Consider the following 23,974-nt stretch of genomic DNA (forward strand, 5'->3'; position numbering starts at 1 on the left):
TCCCATCTTGCAGCTTCAGAGACTCCTCCACCGTCTCCAAGTGACATGGATTCCCTCTCCTGCGACAATGGCAGCTCGGCAGCCAGCAACCCCGGCGTGCCCTCCCCAGCTGTTGGCCACTGTCTGTGGGCCAGCAAAAGCGGTTGTCACGTCTTGGGCCTGATTGAGGACTACGAAGCCCTGTGCAAGCAGATTGACCAGAGCCAGAGGCTGCTTGCTGAAATTGATGTGAAAACCCAAGAGGCTCCAGACCCCACAGGCCATGGGCTGGGCACAAAGGTAAGCTGCCAGAGCTGGAGGGAGAGATGTGCGTTGTGGGCGGTGAGTTTAAGGGCTGACCATGGGTGCTGAGGGCAGCTGGCATGTTGCCTCAGTGAGGCCAGGCACCAGGAAGAGGGACCGGGAAGTTTAGCCCAGGAAAGCAGCAGGTCTGTTGCAGTGGAGGGGCCAGGAAGAGGTTGTTTGTATACCCTGTGTCACTACACCTGTCTCCATCTCCCATCTCCACCACCTTCTCTGCCCGTCTGCCCATCCACATGTCTACCTGTTGGCTCCCCGGGTCCCTAGTTCTCCAGTTTCTGGCCATCTGGATGCGTTTGCTTAGGTCCTGGCCCTCTGGACTCCAGCAGCTGCTTTGCAGTGGCCTTGGACAGCACGAGTCCTGGGTCATGGCAGGTGGCTCCCAGCCCTCTGGGCAGAGGAGTGTAGTGGGAGAGTTGATGGCCTCCGTCCAGGAACCCTGAGGTGATGGCATCCCCAGGCCTTCTGCCTCCCTGCCATCACCTCCCAAGGTGCCCTATCCTGAGCAGGCTGCGCTATGGGCCATCACCCTCTTTGGCACCCCTGCTGTCCCCCTTGCATGTGATGTACACTTCCCTGTGGTCACCTTCTCTGGGTCCTCTCCGGGTTCTTTCTTACTGAGGCAGCCTGAGTCCGCTGCTTCCTGACACCACTTTTGACTTTTTATTTTATTTTGCTTTCCTGCAGCATAAAAAATCAATTTTACATTTCACATTCCTCTAGGTAATAGCTCTGCGAGGACAGGGGTCGTGTCCGTTTTGCTTAGTCACATCCGCTGCTAGCTAGGGCCTGGCGTTCAAAAGATGCTTGCCAACAACTGTTTGTTGAATAAATTAATAAATATTGGTAAAGCTCTTTTCTCTCTTGGTTAAAACATTTTTTTGTATGAAAGTTAGAAATTGTGGGAAAGCATAAAAGACACCTATAAAAATACTGCCCATAGATCAGCACTTAAAGTTTTGATATGTGTACCTTTAGGCTGATCAAACCCACCCTAGATACATGACTTTCCTAGCTTTCGGTTAGCATGTTCACCTTTTTTCTCCTCTTATTTAATCTTTCTAGCCCTTGCTTTTTCATGGTTGCCAAATGAGCTAACACACGGCCATTCCGTGAGGTGGTTATTCTTCCCCTGTTGGATGCAGGCTGTGGCAGGCAGTCTCCCGCCTGGGTCTGATGGCATTTCCAGCTAGGCAGGAAGTGGGGTTACCGGTTCGCAGGTGTGAGCTTGCGAGGGCTCTTGCTGCTGATTGTTGTTCTTCACCTCTATCCCTGTGCTTTTGTCTTCATGAGCGTTTTCATTAATGAAGATATTTTGTCACCTTGATACTTACAAAGGATGCATGGTGTGTTTTTTTTTTGCATGTGTTTGTTTTATGATGTGTGAAGACAAAGGCTCTTTTAATTTATTTTCTTCTTCTTTTTGTGTTTCCCCTGGGTCACAGTCTTTGTTTTCTCATGTCCTTGACCTAATTTGAATTCATTTCCCTGCAGCAGAGGGCGAAAGCGTCCAGCAGGCTCTGGTACCACAGGTGCAGTGAGCAGGTCCGTCTGATGGGACTGCTCAGGACAGGGCATCCGCTTGCCCTGACGTCCATCACCCAAAGAGTCTCCAAGGACCAGAGTTGAGTGACCCCTGTGCGCTCCTCTTCTCGTGTAATAGCTGTGGATAATGCTGGAAGGTATTCCAGTTATATCAACGTGTTGATTAGGCTGAGGTTGCAACTGAAATGCTCTCACAACCTCCAAGTTGCCGGCCTTTGAGAACAACACACCGGTGGCAGGCTGGGCTCGTGCTCAGCCTCTGCACCCCACCTTCTATCCCTAATGTTTACTGCTCCCCAGTCCTTTCCAGGAGCGCGTGTGACAGCCTCTCACCCTCATGTCCTCCACTACCTGTGCAGGCTTCACACTTGGCGTCTCTCAGCAAGTTCCTCACCAGCGTGGACACAGCCAAGCTGCTCCTCGAAGAGGCCTCGAGGCTCCTGAGGCACCTCTGGAGAGTGTCCCTCCCCACGGGTGGCCAATGCACCCTCCACTGTGAGCAGGTAGGGGGTCTGCACAGCTCACAAGCTCAGGGAGGCCACTGGGGCCTGGGTCTCAGTTTCTCCTGGGCCAGCCCAGGGCTGACACCCAGGTAGAGTGCCCCCCGTGTGGGGTCCATGTCAGGAGGAATAGGTGAATTTGTCAGGGCGGGACCCTTCCCTGCACCTGTGAGCTTAGCTCATGACCTTGGCCTGAGTGGGCACCATCCTACTCCTGCCCCTGAGCTGAGGCCGGCAGTCAGGGTCGCACAGCTGGCTGGAGAGCGGGTGTTCTTTCTAGGCCTGCAGCCTGGAGCGACTCCATCTTTTCAGCTTACATCCGCTTCTCTCTGGCCTTCTGATTCTGATTGCTAGCTTTTTTTTTTTTTTTTTTTTAAGACTGTTTTATTTGAAAGGTAGAGTTACAGAGAGAAGGAGAAACAGAGTTTCCATCTGCTGGTTCACTCCTAAATTGGCTTCAGCATCTGGAGCTGAGCTGGGCCAAGGCTCGGAGCCAGGAACTCATGCAGGTCTCCCACATGGGTGCAAAAACCCAGGGACTTGGACCATCTTCCACTTCTGCCCCAGGAGCGTTAGCATGGAGTTGGATCAGAAGTGCAACAGCCTGGACTTGGAATGCTGGCATTAGAGGTGATGGCCTAGCCCTCTGCACCACAACACCAGCCCTGTTGATAGCTTTCATCACGACATTGGAGAAGCACTGGTTCATACCGGGGGCGGCGGGAATCAGGCCAGGTAGACACCATGCCCTGATTTCTGCTGGATGGGAAATGGGCCCTTATTCTGGCTCTCAGAGAAATTCCTAGAAAAAGAACATGCAGATGAGGCTGGCATGATGGCTTAAGTGGCTAATCTTCCACTTGCAAGTGCCAGCAGCCCATGTGAGTGCCGGTTCAAGTCCCAACTGCTTCCTTCCCATCCAGCTTCCTGTTTATGGCCTGGGAAAGCAGCAGAGGATTGCCCAAGGCCTTGGGATCCTATACCCAAATGGATGACCTGGAAGAAACTCCAAGGTTCTGGCTTTGGATCAGCTCAGCTCCTGCCGGTCACTGGGGCCATTTGGGGAATGAACTAGCGGGTGGAAAATTTTTCTGTCTATCTGCCTTTCCAATGAAAGTAAATGCATCTTAAAGAAAAATGAAACAAAAGAAAAAGAAGATGAAGCAGGTGAAGGAAGCATTGGAATTGGTCTGGCCTGGAGCCCCCTTCACTCAGCCACCCTGCCAGGGCTTGCCAGCTGGAAGGCAAGGGGAAATGACCACTCCATTAACACCTCAGATGGCCTGCTCTCAGATCTGGCAGCCATGACAGTGGGGTCACCAGTGAGTCCCCTTGCCTGCCATCATGGTTCCCTCTCAGACCCTCAGAGGCACCAGGGTCAGGGCTGTGGATGGCCACTTGCTGCGGAGGCCAGCCATTCCTTACCCACTGGCTGGTGGCATGCCAGGTGGAAGACAGTACCAGAGAGAGAGGGCGCGGCCCACCAGCCCAGCCTGCTTGGCGGCTTCTTCCTTCTAACCCAGCACACTGTTCCTTTTTAGGCTCAGGCGCCTACAGGGTCTGAAGGCCTGGACTGCCCTGGCCCACCCATGACTGGCTTCCCCTCTTGCCTTCCAAAGCAGCTGAAGCATGACCTGAGTTGCAGAGGGCGCCTGCTTTCTTTATAGTCCTTGTCACAAACTGTAACTGTAACCCACTGTCTGTTCAGTAATGTCTGTCTGCCTCTATTTTCCTACAGGGGCCCATGTCTGTTTCTTCCTGTTTGTGAATGAATGAATAATTCCTTCCCATACTCCCCAGCTAGTCTCTGCCCCATATGATTTTTAAAACAAACAGCTCTGAGGTCTGAACCAAATGCCTGACCCTAAGTGCCCTGCTCTTGTCTTTAGCACATAGTCGTCCTAGCTGCTTATTAAATTAACAGAATACAGTACAGTTCTTTTCAAAAGTTGTTTAAAAATTCATTTTCATTTTATTTGAAAGGCAGAGAGAATTCTGGTTCCACCTCAAGTGCCCAAAACAGCTAGGGCCCAGCCAGCCTGAAGCCAGGAGCCCAGAACTCAGTCCACAGTTTTCTGGAGGTGGCAGGGATTTGAGCTGTCACCTGCTGCCTCCGCAAGTCCTCATTAGCAGGAAGCTGGATGAGAAGGAGAGAAGCCGGATGCTAACCATGCACTCCAGCGTGGAATTCAGCCATTCCAGGCAGCATCTTTATTTTCTTAAACATTTAAGAATTTTTATTGCCTTAATTTTTAATTAATATTTAACAAATTACAGTTGTGAGAACACAGTACCATTCCCCTCCTCCCTCCCTCTCCCCGCTACCTCCCAGTCCGACTTCCTTTCTTCCCTCTCTTTTTCAAATTTTTGAGCTAACATCCTTTAGACTGACACCACAGTGATGAGCTTAATCCTTCACTAGATAAGAGGTTTTCCAAGTGAAAAGCGAGGAGACCTTAGTGCAGTGGGAGTACAGACAGAGCTATAAACAGTAATCAAATAGAAGAGCCATTTCACCCATATGGAGTAAATTCTAAAGTAATCACAGATCATTAAAACTTTGGTAGTATAATATTCTTAACTACTGCTTTGACAATGAAATAAACAAAGTTTTACAAAATTATATTTGCAGCATAAGCACTTTGTCAGACCCTCAGCTCCCCAAATATAGTTCTTTTATATGTACTTGTATATAAAATATGCATGCGCGCGTGTGATAGCCGCCTCAATCCTCCCGCACTTGTAAGTTAGTGCAGGGATGGTTGGTGTGTGCGACAACTCACGCCTTCTCTGGGTTTCTCAGGCAGTTGGTGATGTGCACCTGCATGACATAGAATCTGAGGGCCAGAAAAGGGACGCGCGAGAGGTTGCAGGTGCACACAGAGCCCCTGTGTGGTGTTACATTGCCTCCTGCCACTGTCTTGGCACTTCCTGTTTCATGCAGTGTTTTTTTACTCAGTGTGAAATGTGTGTAAAGCAGATTTCCAGGTTTTTACCAGCAGTCCAATGTCGATTCCTACTTGACTTTTTTTTGTTCCTTTTTATTTTTGACTGACACAAGATTAATACCTGTGTACGGGCTATGGGATGTGATGCATGGTCATGTTGGGTGGTGATGAACTTAGATTACTTAGCGTCTCCATCATTCCACACAGTCACTGCTTCTTTGTGATGAGAACACTGAAAATCCTCTCTTCCGACTCTTGAAATACACACTGCAGTGTTGCTCACGGGAGTCTCTGCACTCCAGCACTTAGTCCCCCTTGGCTGTCGCCGTGACATTGGCCTCTGACTGAAATCTCGCCTGTTGCCCCCGTGCCCTCTCCTTCCCTATCTCTTCAGCATCTGTGAGATCAACTCTTCGAGATGTGGATGAGATGAGCTCTGTGTGCCTTACTCAGACACAGTGTCTGCTAGGTTCATCTGTGCAGTCACAAAGGACAAGACTTCATTCTTCTTTAGCAACTGAACAGTACTTCGTTATACAAACACACGCATCTCTATCTGTTTATCTGTTGATGGGTGCTTAGGCCCAGTGCCGTGGTTAAGGTGGGGGTGCCAGCATCCCTTCAGCAGACTGAGCTGGGCTCATTTCCTGTGGATTTGTACCCCAGGGGTGGGATCACGGAGTGGCTCTATTTTTGATTTTGTTGTACACGTTAAATAATTTTATGCTGGCAATTTTGGCAGCTTACATGAAGTGCATGTATTTCTTTAAAAACAAATTCAGAAAGTGTACATGGAGAGAAGAGAATTTTGAATAGATCCATGGATATGTAAGAAATTGAATTTATTTAAAAAGCCACACTTCCCTCCTTCCCCCCAGAGATAATTAAAGGCCTGAGTAGTATCCCTGGTAAATTCTGCTAAACACTTAAAGAAGAAATTATAACACAATCGTAAGTCTTTCCAGAAAATAAGGAAGAACTGTGTTTTCCAACTCATTTTAAGATATCAATGTAATCCTGGTATTAAAATTTAATAAGTACAGGGAAAGCATTTATAAAACTATAGTTGAAATTATTGGAAGTGGAAAAGCAAAACCTTCATGTATAGCAAATGACATCCAAAAAAAGTGCAAGTAACACTTGGGCCGTCGGATGGCCTTCTCTGTCTGCAGTTGTCAGCTCTACTGCTGCGCCTGAGCTCAGTGTGCTCGCAGGATGCTGGGGTCTTGCTCTCTGACTTCTCACGTAAGACTTCCCTGCGCCTTTTCCTTTTTTTTTTTTTTAATTTAGATTTATTTATTTTATCAGAAAGTCAAATTACAAAGAGGAGAGACAGAGAGGAAGATCTTTCATCTGCTGGTTCACTCCCCAAGTGGCCGCAGTAGCTGGAGCTGAGCTGATCTAAAGCCAGGAGCCAGGAGCTTCTTCTGGGTCCTCCATGTGGGTGCAGGGTCCCAAGGCTTTGAGTTGTTCTTGACAGCTTTCCCAGGCCACAAGCAGGGAGCTGGATGGGACTTTAGCCACTAGGCTACTGTGCCAGGTTCTCTTCCTCTCCCCTCCCTTCCCCTTCCCTCCCCTCTGCTCCCCCCTCCTTTCCTCCCTCCTTTCTTCCTTTCCTCCCTTCCTCCCTCTCTCCCTTCCTCTCTCCCTTCCTCCCTCCCTCCCTCCCTTCCTCCCTCCCTCCTTTCCTTCCTTTTTCACTTTTATTTGAAAGGCAGAGTTACAGAAAGCAAAGAGAGGTCTTTCATCCACTGGTTCACCCCAAATGGCCCAAGTAGGCTGCAGTTGAGCTGGTCCAAAGCCAGGAGCTTCTTCCAGTTCTCCCACATGGGTATAGGATCCAAAGCCTTGGGGCCTCCTTCACTGCTTTCCCAGGCCTGAAGCAGAAAGCTGAATGAGAAGTAGAGCATCTGGGCCATGAACCAGTTCCCGTATGGCATGCTGCCACCACATGTGGAGACTTAGCCTACTACACTACGACTCTGGTGCCCCTTTCAGGGCCCCAGTACCGGCGATGAACTCCTTCAGGTTTTACTTGTCCTGAAGAGTCTGCTTTCTTCCTTTCTGAAGGACAGCTTTGCTGGGGGTAGTATTGTTGCTTGGCGGATTTTCCTTTCAGAAGTTTAAATGTTTCATCCTGTTCTCTACTGGCCTGTTAGATTTCTGCTGAGAAGTCTGCCATTAATCTAGTGAGCGTTTCCTCATAAGTGACTTGACACTTCTTTTCCTCTTCTTTTCTTTTTTTTTCTTTCTTTGTCTTATATTGTTGACTGAATATGAATTTCCTGGGAGAGGGTTTTGTGTTCAGATCTATGAAGGGTCCTGTGGGCATCGGGGCCTCGATGTCCATGTATGTCCCCACATTTGGAACGTTTCCAACACGTGTTTCATGGAAAATATTTCTTTTGACCCTTTCTGTTCTTGTTGCCTTCTGAAGTGCCTGTGATATGAATGTTGCTTTCTTTATAGCACTCCGTAAGTCTTGAAGCCTGTCTTTGTTGTTGTTTTCATGGAGTTATTTCAAAAGCTCAGGAATTGTTTCCTCCACCTGCCTAGTCCTGTGGATGCCTTCAGCAATCTTGTTTTTGTTTTTTTAATTTAATTTAATTTTTTTTTATTCATTGATTACATTGTATTATGTGATACAGTTTCGTTGGAACTGGGAATCACCCCACCCCTCTCCCCACTCTCCCCCCATGTGGAATATTCCACCTTGTTGCATATCCACTGATCAAGTACCGTTGAGATTCCCTCTTTGCAAGCATAAACTTAAACATAGAGTCCAACATCTTATAGTCCAATCTAGTTCCTCAGCTTCCTGAGGAGACCCTGACCGGTCCGAGGGCAGAACCATCAGATTATCAACCCGATCAATTAAAGGCTCCAACATACCCTCAGCAACAATTAACTTCGCTGTGTAACTAATAGTTATAGTATTGAGTAACCAATATGTTAAAAACAATTGCGATTTCTTAACCATCTTCTGTGATCAATGAGGTGCTACCTAATGCCAGTAAGACTGGCCCACATGAATAAAAGCACCAACAACACTTGTTGGCGAGGTTGTGGGGAAAAGGGAACCCTACTCCACTGCTGGTGGGTACAGCCTCTATGGAAATCAGTATGGAGAACATTCAAACAACTCAAAATCGACATACCGTATGATCCAGCAATAGCACTCCTAGGAATATACCCAAAACACCTGTTTTATGAGAAGCCAACATGCACCCCTGTGCTCATAGCAGCACAATCAGTAATTGCAAAAACATGGAAGCAACCAAAATGCCCATCAGCAGAAGACTGGATAAGAAAGCTATGGTTCACCTACTCCATGGAATACTACTCAGCTATTAAAAAAAACAGAATGCAGTTCTTTGTGGCCAAATGGGCCAAACTGGAAATCTTGTTTTAATTTAATGAAAGAGGAGTGGGAGAGAGGGGAGAGGAGAAGGCAGCCGCACCTGTGTTCCCCCATCTGCTGGCACTCCCCGGATGTCTGCAAGGGCTGGGGCTGCAGCTGAGAGCCAGGAAAACCATCCAGGTTTCCCTTGTAGTTGGCAGGAGCCCAATGACTGCATCGTCATGCCTGTCACCCAAGCAAGCGTTTCTGCATTGACAGGAAGCTGGGGTGAGGAGCTGGAGCTAGGAGTCAAGCGCAGGTACTCTGATGGGGGAACACAGGCGTCGTAACCATCAGGCTAAATGCCTTTTTCTCTGCTGTATTCTTTTTAAAAATTTTATTTGTTTTCTCTATTGTTTTTTAAAGATTTATTTTTATTGGAAAGTCAGATATACAGAGAGAAAGATATTCTGTTCGCTGATTAACTCCCCAAGTCCACAATGGCTGGAGCTGAGCCAAACCGGAGCCAGGAGCCTGGAGCCTCTTCCAGGTCTCCCACGTGGGTACAGCGTCCCAAAGCCCTGGGCCATCCTCAACTACTATCTCAGGCCACATCTACTCTATTCTTAATTTCATTTATTAAGCTTTTAGTTCCAAGATTTCTGATGTCTTTTTTATGATCTCTCTTTGCTAAATTTCTCCTGTATACCATATATCATCTTGCAAATGTTGTTGCATTATCTGTCTGTCTTGTATCTCATTAAGTATCTTGTAAATCCTTCTTTTGAATTCTTTGTCAGGTCATCAGTTTCCATTTCTTACTGGCATGTAACTGGAGAGCTGTTGAGCTTCTTCCGAGGCGTTGTGTTTCTGCTCATGCGTCTTGTGCTCCTGTGTTGCTTATTTGTGTATCTGGTGGTTCAGTTGCTTCTACCATTTTTAGAGTAGTTTTTGTAGTTAAAGACTTGGTGCTGATGACGTGCCCTGGGGTGCTGGTGGAATTTGCTTTATTGGCCTTGATCCTGGTAGCACTTCGGTGTATCAGTCAGTGTTGGCCATATCCGTGGATTCCCAGTGGGTTAGCTGCAGGTGTTGTGGGAGAGGCTGTGCCTCCAGTGGGATGTGACTTCCTTGAAACAGGGTTGCTGGCAGCCCTAGGTGCCATGTACTGTGAGTGCATGTTGCCCTTGCGTTTCCTCAGTTTGTATGAGGGCAGGGCCACCTTCCTGGTCCCAGATGGGTGAGGTGCAGCTTGCCCAGAAATGAGGGATGCCTGTCCAGTGTCTGAGGACCAAGTGGGAATCAGCTTGCAACAGTGTGCCAGGACAGGATATACCTGTCAGGGTTGCAAGGCCCGACAGGTGACTTTACAGGGCTGGTCCATTCAGGGAGGTCTGCCTATGTATTCCTCTGGGTCTTGCCTCAGGAGGTGGGAAAGTCTACCCCAGTGCTTCCTGGGGGTCTTTGAAGGGAGGGGCTGCTGTGCTGATTCCCAGCATGGTGCGGCGCAGGGCATGGCTGCTCATCTTCCCTGGGGTTCTGTGGGCTGAGCCAAACCACTCGGAACTGACTGCTCCTGGGACAGCTGGAGGGCAGGGAGCCCCAATCCCCCCCCAACCCCCTGCCCTGCCCCAGGGAGCTTCTGGGACCTCTATAGGCTCAGCCACCTGAAATGTGCTTCCCAGATCTTCCCAGGGCTGAGATGGGGAGGAGCTTTTGTACGTAACCCACCCTTCAGTGGGACTGTGCTGGGAAGTGTTGTGCATGCATTGGTTTATCTGTTAGGTTGCTGAGGACTACACATCTGTAAGTGGAGGAAAAGTAGTAATGAGATGGGCTACGTGCAGGGATGTGAGGGGAGCTGTTGGAGGGGCGGGCAGAGAAGCTCTATTTGAGTAGACCTTAGGATGTGGACTTGACTGGGAAACTATTTAAATCCTTTACAAAATTGTGAATAAAATAAAATGGGAGAGAGAAGCAATTTCTAAAAATTTATAGCAACGTGAAACAAGCAAACCTTATTGTATGTGACACAACGAGGAAACATTTCAGCAAGTTAAGCAGTCATTTGACCCTACATTCCTGGTAGGACTATTCTAAGGGCAAAAAAAAGTTTAAGTGTTGCTTGTAATAATACTGACTCTGGTTTTCTGAAACTATTGTGTTTCTATTGTAAAATAAAAGAAATTATTTCATTAGGAACTAAGATTTCTTTTTTTTTTTTTAACTATAAAAGAAATACAAATGTAAAAGCAAAGGAATAAAGACCCTGTGATCCTAAAACGCATATGTCAGCATCAACTTGAGATGTGTTTTCTGTTTAAACAATTTACCGACTCCCCATATGAAAAGCTTCAGAACTAATGCTGATCTGGCACAATGTGCACCTTTAATACACAAACTATGGGGTTTTTTTCTTTTTCTTTCTTTTTCTTTTTTTTTTTTTTTTTAGTATTCATTTATTTATTTATTTGGAAGGCAAAGTTACCAGAGAGGGGGAGAGACAGATCTTCTCTTCACTGTTTCCTTCCCCAAATAGCTGTCATAGCCAGTACTGGGCCTGGGCAAAGCCAGGAGCCGGACCTTCATCCTGACTTTCTGCATGGCTGCCAGGAGCCCAAGAACTTGGGCCACCTTTCTCTGCTTTCCCATGCACATTAGCAGGGAGATGGACTGAAAGTGGAGCAGCCAGGACCCGTAGGGGATGTTGGTGTCATGGGTTGCAATTTAACCCACTGTGTCACAATGCTGGCCCCTTTCCTGTTTCTTGCCCTGTTTTGTGTCCTTATTCTGTCAGTATAGTGCTTGAATCAAGTGGAACACTAAATTCACTTGAGAAGTTCCTTATTGTGAGTGCTGGATAGACTGTGCAGGGTGTTAGGTGAGTGCCCATGAATGTTAACCCACCAGTTGGCCAGCAGTGTGCCGTGGTGCCTCTGCACCAGGCACAGGTGAATTGAGAGAAGAGATGAAATTGTAGTTAGAAGGGGGTGCAGCCAGAAAAATTGTGGGGAGCAGGGTGCCGAAGCTGCTCCCCGGAATAGGAAACGTTGCAGGAAGGTGGCTGGCCCAGGGCCAGGAGGTGGGGTTGGTATCACCAGCAGGTAAACAGGAAGTCACAGGGATAGGCTGATGCCCTTGCTGTGTTTATGTCATTGCTACTGGCCTATCAGGTAGCGACAAGGGGACCCATGGGGAGAAGTGATTGGTGGAGAACGGTATAAAAGCAGCCGGTAAAAGCTAAGGAGAAAGATGGGGAGAAGAACGACAGACGAAACGGGAAGAACGGGGCAGCAGAGAGGGGTAGAAAAGCTAAGGCGTACGGGACGAGGAAAAGAAGGACGGGGAGAAGAATGGGGGAAAGCGGCAGAGGGGTACAAAAGCAATATAGACTTACGAGGAGAGGAACGGGAAGAAAAGTAGTGGAGAGAGGGCTAGGGAAGCAGGGAGAAAAGCTAAGACCAACGGGGATAAAGGCAGCCGCTTTTGGCAGGAAGGGGTCCGGTTGCGGTTCTGGCTTTTCCCAGACCCTCCAGAGTGTGCCTTGTCGTTAGTGTTGCTGCTGTTGGCGACAAAAAATAGCCAGCTCCTATGGTCCATGGCACATGGGCAGTGACTGGGAGACCCCAAGTGCCCTTGGGTGCCTGGTGGAGCAGTGACCAGCCTGGAATCTTGGTGGGGACAGAGGGGGTGACATCTGAGCTGACTGTAGAAAGAGGCCAGGATTAGCCAGGCAGAGTGTGGAGTGAGGCTCGCCCTACTGCCTCGTGGCAGGGATTGGGCAGCACTGTTCCCATCTTACAGCCGTGGTGTTACGACTCCGACCCTGGAGTGACTGTCCTGGAATGTGTGTTGTAGGGAGCGGCTGCCAGAGCCCAAATCCTGTGGGCTTGCAACTTGAGGAAGAGGATGAGTCAGTGTGGGGCTCTCTGGGAGAGCCAGACACGATGGGTTCATCTGAAAGGCAGGTGAAGGCGACACAGGAACGTCCGGGTAGAACATGAAGCAGGTCCACGCTCCTCGGCCTGCTGCTCTCAGGACGCAGGGCAGGGCCTTGTCTTGGTCTGTGGGTGTGTAGGTCGGGGCTCCACCTCTTCCCTGCTTGCATGGACCACATCTGCAGTGCATGCCTGTCGGCTGCAATCTCTATTTCCTTAGGACGAGGGACAGTTGCAAAGCCGTTTGAACAAAGGATTCTTCCAGATGACATTTCTCCCACACCCTCCCCATTGTCTCCCACGCACCTGACTGGCCAGACGTGTGTCATGACTCACTTGTATCAGGTCTTTCCTGGGGCATGGCTTAGTTTTCGCACATCTGGTTCTCACTTTTCCTACATGTATTTTACAGGTTTGCCCGACATGTAATGAATTTGTGTGATTTGATTGTAAATCCGACTGCCGTTTCCAAGCTTGGGAACAAAGTAAAACGAGTCTTGTTAATAAGCTGCCAGCCCAATAGCTGTCCTCTTGGGGGTGGAGGTGCCTCCGTGTCGCCGAGCAGAGCAGGTGCCAGGGCATTTGAATGAGATGGAGGGGGTGGCAGAGTGCGGACTGGGTAAGGGAGTGTCTTCCCCGCAACCCTGTGTGTACATATGTCTTTCCATGGGGGCAGACCCAACCATATTCTGCTCTGTAGAATCATGCTGGTTTCCCCTAATTGGCTCTGCTGCCCTAATCAGATTTTTATATCACCATCTTTTTAGTCTCTAAAAGTTTATTAATTGCTTTGAAAAGCAGGGAGAAAGAATTCCCCAATCCGATCCCCACCCAAATACCAGGATTTGCTCTCCAGATGTCCACACCAGCCGGGCCTGGGCCAGGCTGAAGCCAGCAGCCGGGGCTGTGTGTAGGCATGAGTGACACAGGGACTCAGGTACCTGGCCATCGCCTGCTGCCTCCGCGGGGCACGGCAGCGGGAGGACAGAGTTGCAAGCGGTGCTGAGGTGCTGAGGACAGAGGTGTCTCAGGCAGCAGATTGACCCTGGTGCCAAATGCTCACCTCTTTATCTTTTTAAAATTTAAACATGATTTCCAAAATGACCGTTATGCTTTTCAAGTTCAAAACAACTGCAAGTCTCATCTCTTGCAAGGCTCGCTGTTGGTGTTGGGCTTTGTCTCTTAGTGTGCCCTCGTGAGCGCCGGGTGTGTGTTCAGATCTGCGAGGCAGGGACGTCTCGCACACAGCGTGTGTCACGGCAGGCTCCTCCCGTCACTGGTCACAACCGCCTTTGATGTCTGTAAACATGAGCACTGCCGCATCAGCCTTAATGGCTGCGCAATTATGCCACTGCGTGTAAGCACCGCAGATCATCTCCCCAGCCCCGTACGGAAACCAATCAGGCTGATTGTTTTTCCCTGCCACGAGCGACGCTGACACAGCGTCTTTACACAGTCCCCTTGTGTCCTGGGAGGGCATGCCTGAACGGTTCAGCCGGCTGTTTACGGCCTTCTGCAGTTGGGCACTGTGGCTAGGACAGTGCAAGTGACGGTCTCCCCAGCAGCCAGGCGAGGGGTTCCGGCAGCTTTGCCAGTCCAGTTGGCACAGAAAAGCCTCTCGTGGTTACCTTGGTATCTGTGTGCTTCTCTATGTGGCTTTTGTGTGGGTTTGTAATCCTTCCTTTGTGATGGGACTCCGGCACTTGGGGTTCAGTTTTCTGATTCTTCTCAGTAAGGTTGGAGTTCATGTTCAGAACCAGAAATCCACACAGAATAGAGTTGAGCTTACAATGAGCTTTATTGGGAGTGTTCCCTGGCGAGGTTCACTGATCCGGTACAGACAGTGGGCCAGGGAAGTCACGCCCAGGGAAGTGAGGGGTTGTTTTATCAGGGGGCTGTAGCAGTGGGGGTTGCGGGACACAGGAATGTGCCTTCCAGAGTGTCATAGGCTCCCTGCGACCATGGTGAGTCTGTGTGTTACTGCTGGACGGCTGGCCGAGGAGGGAGCCGCCTTCTCCCGGTGCGGCCTCTTCAGCCACCCTTCTCAGCCTCCTCCTAGGCCTCCCCTCGCCCACCCTGGCTGGGCCTGACTTGCTCTTCGTTTCTTTTTAGGTTACAGAAATGAAGGCCGAGATCACCAAGCTACACAAGAAGTTGTTTGAACAAGAGAAAAAGTTGCAAAGCACTGTGAGGCTTTTGCAGCAGAGCAAGCACCAGGAGAAAGTCATCTTCGATCAGTGTAAGCAGCACGTGCCCTGGGCCGGGAGACGTCTCACCCAGGCAACCCATCCCTGCATGTGGCAGCCTGCTCATGGCACACAGCTCTGAAGACGGGCTCTCGTCCCACCGGGGAAACAGACTGTGGCATGGTGCTGAGGGCACACACGAGGGTCACTGGGAAGGCACAGAGGTGGGAATGGGGTGGGGTTGGGGCTACCTCGCCACAGGAGGTGGGTGTGTGGACATGGTGATACTTGAGTGTGGCATGAAGCGAGGAGCGGATATGGTCACAAGGGACAGGGCGCTGCAGTCCTGGCTGGGAACAGTGTGGGCAGAGCACAGAGGCAAAGCAGCAGGCTGTGCGTGCAAAAAGCTTCCTACCCGTGCGGAGGAAGCTGTGAGGGAGATGCTGGGGTAACAGGGGTGGGAAACCAGGGGCACTGGATTGTACAAGATCTTGGGTGGCAGGCATGGGGCAGAGAATCTTCCTGTCACCTCTGTTTGCAAAAAAGTCTCCTTGGAATGGATGCCCTATGAGGAGGAGGCGGGGCATACCATCAGCCAGGGTGGTGAGGGCCCAGGGCAGGCTGGGGGCGAGAAATACTATGTGCAGGCAGAGATGCGCTGGAGGGCTCAGGCCCTGCAGGCGGAGTTAAATCCTACCTCACCCCACCTGGTGTGTTTAGAAAGCAATTTCCACTGGAGGCCCTGGCAGTGCAGCCCTGGCCAGCCTTCCCACATCTATACACAGATTTCGCTGTTCAGGAGAGATGCCAGCCACAGTGCCCTCCTCTCTAGGGGAGGGGGATCAGCCTGCTGTGCACGGCTCTTGCCTCAAAGGCCAGCATTGCCAGGCACTTCTGAGGAGCACAGCGGGGACTGTTGCCAGCTGGTGGTCCTCCTCAGCTGCCCCTGGAAACTCCGTAATGTTGGCAGGGCTGGCCTGTGAAGGGCAGAACCTTGCAGAGGAGTGGGTTCCCAGGGATCTCACCCCTAGAGGTCCACTTGGCCTTGACCCACCATGGCCCAGAGTCTTGTCTCTCTCTCAACCCTGGACGCCCTGCCCTGAGGTCTGGCAGCTCAGCTGTGTTATCACCGGAGCCTGGCACGTGCCCTGCTGCCCCGTGAGCTTCCACTCTCTGCAGGCCAACTCTGCCAGCATCAGGGAGCCAGAAGGTTCCTGGGGCAACTGAGAACCCACACCTGCACCTGCAATAGTTCCTTTGTAAGTTTCTCAGACATGGCCAGCAGCGTGGGCCTTTGAGGCAAAGACCATACCCAGCGCTCCTTGCAGTGTGTGGGACAGCTGCAGGTGCTCTGGCTGGAAGGAGCCCTGGACCTGGTCGGGCAGCCTTGGGCCTAGGTCTCCACTCAGCACCAGGGCAGCCTTGTTTTGGGGTGCCTGCTCTGCCATCCTCCCTGCCCCTTGGAACCTGACCGGCGCTGCTCAGATATAATGACTCCCTTCAGACTTGGGCCAAGTGACCTTTAGTTCTCTTACATGGGGAATGTGTTCTGTAGAACATTCTGTCCTTTTTGAAAGTTATTTTTAACCTCCACTGCCATGATGCTCATCTTATCTGGGTCACAGGCCCCTTGGTAAATCTCAGGAGAGCTTTTGGTCTTGTGCCCAGGAAGACGTAGACAGGCCCCTGTGTTGGGGGCCAGGACTCCCCAGAGTGCAGCCTCTGCCCGACCCCACAGTGCGGGCTGAGACAGGGTGAGGGTGAGGGGCACCGGAAAGGCAGCAGTCCACTCTGTCCCTTCCCTCGATGTCACACAGTGCAAATAGACTTTGTCACCTCCAGATGGAACTGTGTGTGAGGCAGGAAATAAAAGCATCCTGAAAGCCACCCATGCCTCTGCTGTGAGCCGGCACCCAAAGACGGACCGTGGGGCTGGGGGCAGCTTACTGCCCTGCACTTGGCTTTGGTGCCACCCTCCTGTTCAGCTGTGTCTTTGATCTTCCCGTCCTCTGCTTTCTCCTCAGTGGTTGTGACCCACAAAGTCCTGCGGAAGGCCAGAGGAAACCTGGAGGTAATGTCCCTTGGAGGTTGTTTCCTGCACCCCTGGGTGACAGTGGGGGGCGGCGGGTAACTCCTGAATGCTGGGTCCAGCATGACCATGTCAACTGCCATTGCAGCAGGTGACCCGGAAGCATATCAGTGCAGTGGTCTTGCCTTTCCCTTGCTTCCATGGGTCTGAAAATCTCTTCATTTCTTGGTCTTTCTCCAGCTTAGGCCAGGGAGTGCCCACCCAGGAACATCGAGTCCCAGCCGACCAGGCTCCTGAGGAACATGTTCAGCTGCCAATAAAGCTGTGATTTCCAGTGAGCTCACCCGTGTCTTTCCTGCAAGTGTGACACCCTTACCTTCTCCACAACCCAAACAAGTGTGCCTGGCTGAAGGAAGTGCCCTCGCTCCCTTAATGTATCTGTCCATCTTGAGGCTGCCCTGTCCGGGGTCCTTCAGCCAGCACTGAGCTTTCTGGAAGGTAGGGCAGGGACCTGGAGTTGGGGCTGATCTCGCTGGTGAGCTGCACGGCCTCCCTGAATGCTGAAACACAGGTCCTAAACTCTCAGTTAGGATTGATCCAGGCTTTTGGGAATTGCATGGCCTTGAGCCCAGCCTGTGTGGCAGGAACATGCATGGCAGTGCAGCCTGGTACTGCTCACTGGTGCCCTCCAAGGAAGTGCCATGCCTGTGATATGGCCTCCGAGTAGGCACTTGGCATTTGCAGTAGCTTTGATGGCAGTCATGACCCCCACATCCAGCTGTCTGCTTTGTTGCAGGAGTGCAGGGTGGCGAGAGAGGAGGGGAGCATGCCTCTGTGTTAATTACCCTTCACGTTTGCCCTCACCCTCATTCCTGAGAAGTAAACAGGCCAGGGCTAAGTCCTGTTTGCAGGTGAAGCACTCCTGGGAGGAGGGGACAGCTGGGGACTCCCCAGCCAGCCTCTGACCAGCGCTCCCCTTCCTGGCTCTCCTCCCTCTGTCTCAGCCCCATGCCTGCTGCAGGTGCATGGAGAGGCGCCAGCCCAGCAGATGGGTGCCAGCCCGCCTGTCGGGAGGTGCCCCCAGCACTGTTGCTCTGTTCGTTGCGCGCCTTCAGCTGGCTGTCCTCGGAGGCGTCCGTCCTCCTAGCCCTCCTCCCCCAGCCTCCTGTTCTTCAGTGGTTGCAGACTCCTCCCCACTTCTGCTTTGATCTCCGGGAGATCCTAGAGGGTGGCCCTGCCACCATTTCCCCCGTCCATGGGCTCCATTTCCAGCCAGCTTCTCCAGTCTCGTTTTGCACACCACAGTCTCCCTCCACTCCTCATGGCTGCCAACTGCTGGGAAAAACCAGGCCTCAACCAGTGTGTTCCCTGCCAGAACCTGGGCTGTGGCTTCCTGCCACCCCTAGGCCCAGGCTCTGACCAGGTTAGCGGGTCCGCTGCTCTGGCCTCTGCCTGGTCATGTGCCCTTGGGCTCATGCCACAGGCCACCTGCACTGCACTGCCCACAGCTCCTCCCAGCTCCAGTCTCTTCAGCCACTAGTGCTAATGGACTCCTTCTGTGCTCTTTGCCATCCTGGGAAGCCTCCCCTCTGCTCCTGTGGCCCCCATTGCTGCCGCAGCCTGCCTGAGCCCCTGGAGAACAGTCTTGTGTGACCCAGTGGCTGGTGCACACAGCCACTTGGTGTAAAGCAGAGCAGAGGGACTGGGTCCTGGGAGCAGTGGGTGATCTGAGGAGGCCTGCCTCCGGCTCCCCCGCCAGGTCCCGTTACAGTGGGCAGGCACCTCTGGCCCCTCCCAGAGGCCAGGTGGGGACCTCGATGCTCATCATGCTCCCTCCTGGCCCTCTTATGATCTGCCCTGTGGCCCCCACAGCTGCTCAGACACAGATGACCAGAGGTGACCAGAGCCGATGCAGCTTCTTCAGCTAGGGGCAGAGGGGAAAGCAGAAGGCCAGGCCGGGAGAGTTGGCCTCATGCTGGGGATCCCACTACGGCATCCATGCAGCCAGAGGTCGGGACAGGTGCTCAGGATGGACTCTCCCTGCCTGGGTGTCTGTGTGTGCATCTTCCCATCTGCACAGGTGCACCTCATGCAAGCGTGTCCCAGCTTGGAAACTCAGGTTGAGGTCTGTCATCATCTGGAGTTGCGTTTTTCAGAAGTGGCACCGTCAGCTTCCCAAATGGAAGCTCCGTCTGCCCAGGGGATGGGTTAGTGCACGCACGGCCGGCCCCCAGCCTCGTGCTTACATCTCAATCCCCACACCTATAAAACGGGATCAACCTTTGCCCAGATCAGCGACTCTTCCATGCATCTTAGTGCCCGGTCTTGAGCCAATTTGTGAAGTTCTAAATTAATGCAAGCACAGAGTGGGGCAGGTGGGAGCCAGACCGGGTTCAGTTGTCTGCTACTTGGAACAGTGCTATTGTGCCTGGCACATGGTCAGACATAGCCTGTGGGAGTCAAACTGGGTCTTTGGCAGGGACATGAGCCAGCAGGGCTGGGCGTGGGGAGGACCTTGGTAGGCACAGGCAGGCCCAGGAGCTGGCCTGCTGAGGAGAGGGCTCTGGGAGACTCAAAGCTTAAAGGTCACCAGTAGCTTTTCAGGAATGTGACAACCCGAAGCAAGGCACGTCTATATTCCCCAGCTCAGCGGGGCGTGCGCGACATTCGCAGCCCTGGCTGGTGGAGACCCCCCTCTTAGGTTGTGGGGGAGAGCAGCCTGGCTTGTTTGGGCTGGACAGGGGCCAAGAAGAAACTGCAAATAAGAACAATTTGGACCTTGGAAAAAGCTCCATTGTCCCTGATGAGTTAATTTTACCAGCAGCTGAATTCAGGCAGCTCTGAAGCAGTCCTCAGAAAACGCATCAATTCCCATTTCCCCTCGGAGAAATTAATCGCCACGTGCACTGAGGAGCTGCACCTGAAAGCAGCAGCTGCAGACGCCAAGTACAGAGGGGGTGGGGTGGGGGTCAGAGAGGGGCCAGGGCCTCCCGCTGCCCCGCCTTGGCCGTCACACTTTGGAAGCCTGCCTGCCTGTCGTGGGATCAGGGGTTAAAGTCCTCACCGCTCCGGGCCTGCGCCTGCCTGGATGGCAGCGGCCTCACAGTACATCATCTCACTCCTCCACCCCTTGAACCTGTTTCTCTAGAATGTCTTCTGGTTCCCGCTGTCCCCTGGGCTGCTATGACCACACCTACCCTGAAATGCCATCTGTGTGAAGTCCGCAGCTGTGCCCAGGTACTGCCACCTTGTCCTTGCCAGTACAGTGTCTCTGGGTGACCTGGGCAGGGGCCCACAGTTGAATTCCTGCACACAGCAGTCCCGAGAACGGTTTGTAAATGGCCCATGGAAGAAAAGAGTGATCTTGGTAATAAACTCTCAGAATGGTGGAGGCCGAGAAAGCTGCCTGGGGGATCCCGGCCTGCCAAATTGCCTCTTCAATCTTGGCCATATTTTAAAAGTCTAGCTCAAAAGAATTCAATTATCTAAATCCCTCATCCTGTCTCCTGAGAAGCCCCAGACCCTGCCTCTGGGACCACCATGTTTACCTCTGCACCCATGGGGCCTTTCCAGCACCCGCTGCTGGATTCAGTGGCCCTGGGGAAGGGGCTCTGGCTGGAACAGGGATACGTGGAAGATAAAGCTACAGGACAGGCAAGACTCTGAGCTTGTTCACACTAGGGGAGGGTCTGCCCCAGGCCAGCAGCCTAGCTTGGGCTCGCCCATGGACCTCTTCCTTCTATCCGGGCCATTTGTATCAGGGCTATCATCTTCACAGCCCATTGCTTCATTCAACTCTTGCCACCCTTTGGTCCCAGGGACATCGACTGTGGCCTGCACCTGTCTGCAGTAGCTTCCCAGCTGGCGTTTCCACTCTGACCCCTACCTTCTGCAAGTGTCTGCATGCCTCAGCTGGAGTCTTCCTGGGCAGCGCAAAGTTCACCGTGTTCTCTCCCCAGTGTGAAAGCTGGAAAGCTTCCCAGCATCTGGGTCTCCAGCTCCTGCCCCTCTCGGCTTGCCTCTCCAGCCAAGGGGCCTTGGCATATGCCAGGCCCCTGTAGTATGCTGTCACCCTGGCTTCACTTGCTGCTCATGGGTCAAAACCCAGTCTGAAAAGTATCCTTTGTTAGGAGCTGTCCCACTCACTCTCACTGGCTAGAAGTTTTCAGGGGCCCACAGCCCTGGCACGGGGCCAGGTACTGCCAGTGCCTCCCTTCCTGCCTTCTGGAGGGCCCCGGGTGGCTGGGAAGAGGCCTCCACATCTTGTGGTCTGGAACATTAACCCATGCAATTTGGGTGACCACCTTGGAGGGGGAGGCACTCCTGGGGCTGCAGGGTTGCAAATGGCTGGGCAGTCCTCACTAGCAAAGTGTCTGCCTTGGCTCATGGTCTGCTTGGAATGCTTTTGCCAGAACCTAGCCATCTTCTGGCTCAGTGGGGCCACCTCTGCCACCCTTTGGGTCTCAGTCTCCATCCTCCATGGCCTTTCTGGCTTCCCCATCTACATGGTTTCTCCAGTCCCCGTCACTGTCCACATGAGCCACAGCGCCCTCCTGGCTCTGGAGGGCAGATGGGAGTGCCAAGCCCTTCACTGGTGGCGTTAACAGCACAGCACTCCCTGCCTCTGCCCAACACACCACTCTCATTCTTGCAGACACCAGAAGCTCAGCATTCACTTGAGAGTTTAATTACGTGTTTGAAACTTACTCCTTCCAAATAAGCAACATGCAGTCCTTGCACGTTGATGGCTTTGGACTGACAGGGCTGGCAGGCACAGGGGTGTGAGAGACCCAGGTCACCCTGGTCCCTCCAGATTGGTGGGGGTCAGGGATACAGATGTGGGGATGACTGGATGCCAGGAGCCCAGGTGGGAGGTGTAGGGGGCAAGGATAGTGTGGACAAGATCTGGCGATATCACCAACACCTGTTTTTCCTGGAGCTGCCCTCCTGGTGTGTGTTTCCCAAGGAACTGGTCTGGTGTGGGAGACAAGCACACAACTGTGCAGGCGAGGGGCTCATGGGAAGCAGGGGTTCAGGCAGGCCTCCAGGTGGTGGTGTGAGGCGTACAGGTGTGTGTGGAGCAGAGGCGGGTGCACTGTGACACGGTTTTTGCATTGTTTGACTCCTGTGGTGGCCTCGGCACAGCTGGCTGTGCACCTCCTGGGCTCCTGCACTGGTCCTGCTGCTTCCCTGTATGGTCAGGGGACAGCCAGCCAGGAAGGACACAGGAAAAGAGGAAACCCTCGGAGGCTTTCCCTGGCACCTTCGGCTACCAGAATCCACCCTTTCTGTTGTCTCCATGGTTGCTGACATCACCCGAATCTATTCTTAAGGTGTCTGATCTTTTCACTTGCTGTTAAGTTTCCTGACAATGGCTCCAGAGATGAAACTTTTCTCTCTTAATTTTCTTCTGAGGACACTGCTTGGAGAGGTGAGGAGAGCTGCCTGGGGTCACACAGTGGGGGTCTGGCATTTGAGCCAGGCTTTTTGAAAAATAGTATTTGTGTGTGTGTTTATTTCAGACACACACACACAGGTCCCATCTGCTGGTTCACTCTCCTGTAATTCAAGGACCCAAACCAGGGGAAAAGAATCCAATCCAGGTCCCCCATTTGGGTGGCAGGGACCCAACTAGTTGAGCTGTCACCTGTTGTTTCCCAGCATGTGCGTCAGCAGGAAGGTGGGATCAGAAGCCAAGCTGGGATTTGTGCCTAGGTACTCCAATTCAGAGCACTGGTGTCCCAAATGAGGTCTTAAATCCAATGCAGATTCTTGTCCCAGGGACTCCCTGGGGCAGTGCAGAGAGAGATCACTAGATTCACGGACACGTGTCTGCATGTATGGTCCATGGGTACAAGCGCTGTGTTGTTTGGCAAGCCATGCAGAATCACTCCACCATGTCTCCTGGGAGATTCTCTCTTCTCACAGCCGCTGCCGAGGGACTCTCCCATTCCCAGGAGACCAAGAACAGAGAAAGGCACCAAGAGGGACACATGGGATAGCAGACACATTGGGTTACAAAGAAGAAGGACATGTTGCCCCAGGAACTCCATCGCTGGCGTGTGTGTGTGCTGGGAATGGAGGGTGGGAAAACACCACCATCTCAGCAACCCACTGGTTTTCTGCCTTGTCTTTGAGCTGCTGTGTCCCTGCCACCTTCTGCCTGCAGCCTTCGGGTGCTCTGTGGCAAGATCCACGGCTGGGCTGGGCTGGGGATCACCCCCCCCCTGCCCTGGGGAGCCTCCTATTCCTCTGTCTTTTTCCCCCAGAGCCTTCCCATCAGGGCGCTGCACCTGATGATGTTCAGGGTGCAGAGGTGCTGCACACCCAACCTCTGCCACATGGGGGTGCCTCCTCGGCCCATTTTGCAAAAGAAGTCAAACTCCGTGAGATGAACTCCCTTGCCCACATGTTCCCTGTGACCCGGGGAGCCAGGCAGAAGCTGGGGCTGGGTCGCTCACCCCATGTTTGCTGAATGGGTGTGTTCAGTGTGAGGGTATGCAGCTGGCTGAGTTTGAACCCTCAGCCTGGCAGTTGTGGAAGCGTGTTCTTCAAAGCCAATCACGGACTCCCGGTTACAGTGTCACAGAAGGCGGCTGCTAACAGGATCTTTGCAGATAACAAGGAGAGGCTGTTCCCGGTTGGGTTGGCGCGGCTGCGGCAGCACCCACTGGGCTGCACATTCTAATTCCAGTCTCTGCAGCTGCTAATGTGCTTGTCGCTTGCAGAATAGACACTAATTGACAGGGAACTAAATAAATAACGTGTAACATGAAAGCAAACACAAGCTTTAAAGGAAGGGATAAAAGCCCAGCAGAAATGATGAAATTTAAAACGTGGAGGGTAGGGAGGGGCGTTGAGTGTTTTCTGTACTCCATTACAGTGACATCAAAAGGCTTCTCAAAACATTTGTTCTGTGGTGAAGATACGGCATGGAGCCACTTGAGCCTCTGTCCCACGTCACCGCACTGGAGATGAGAGATGGAGGTACTGTGGAAGGGGGAGCAGGGTCTGAAGGGGTTGTTAGAACCACAGTGCACATGCCTGTGAGGTGACATGCCAGCCCCTGACTCTCAGGGGCGAAGTGGGCAACCCCGAGTGCGCATGTGCTGGTCTCTGGAGTGGGAAGCACCTAGTGTAGGCTGACTTGCATCCCACTGAAAGCTATGTTGAAGTCCTAACCCCTAG

At 52.2% G+C, this 23,974-nt stretch overlaps 1 protein-coding gene across 5 annotated transcripts in view; it reads left to right on the forward strand.

Moving 5' to 3' along the window:
• Positions 1-17,124, forward strand: part of CDK5RAP2 (CDK5 regulatory subunit associated protein 2) — a 188,483-nt gene extending 171,359 nt beyond the window's left edge. For all 5 annotated transcript variants that reach the window (XM_058672770.1, XM_058672766.1, XM_058672768.1 and 2 more), the window contains 5 exons: positions 14-279; positions 2,205-2,348; positions 14,684-14,810; positions 16,782-16,828; positions 17,027-17,124. In XM_058672770.1, the coding sequence (XP_058528753.1) occupies positions 14-279; positions 2,205-2,348; positions 14,684-14,810; positions 16,782-16,828; positions 17,027-17,083 (641 nt within the window). In that variant the 3' untranslated portion in view covers positions 17,084-17,124. The remainder of the gene's footprint in view (positions 1-13; positions 280-2,204; positions 2,349-14,683; positions 14,811-16,781; positions 16,829-17,026) is intronic.
• Positions 17,125-23,974: the final 6,850 nt, after the last annotated feature.

Source organism: Ochotona princeps, chromosome 14 (genome assembly GCF_030435755.1).
Source record: "Ochotona princeps isolate mOchPri1 chromosome 14, mOchPri1.hap1, whole genome shotgun sequence".
Taxonomy (NCBI): Eukaryota; Metazoa; Chordata; class Mammalia; order Lagomorpha; family Ochotonidae; genus Ochotona; species Ochotona princeps.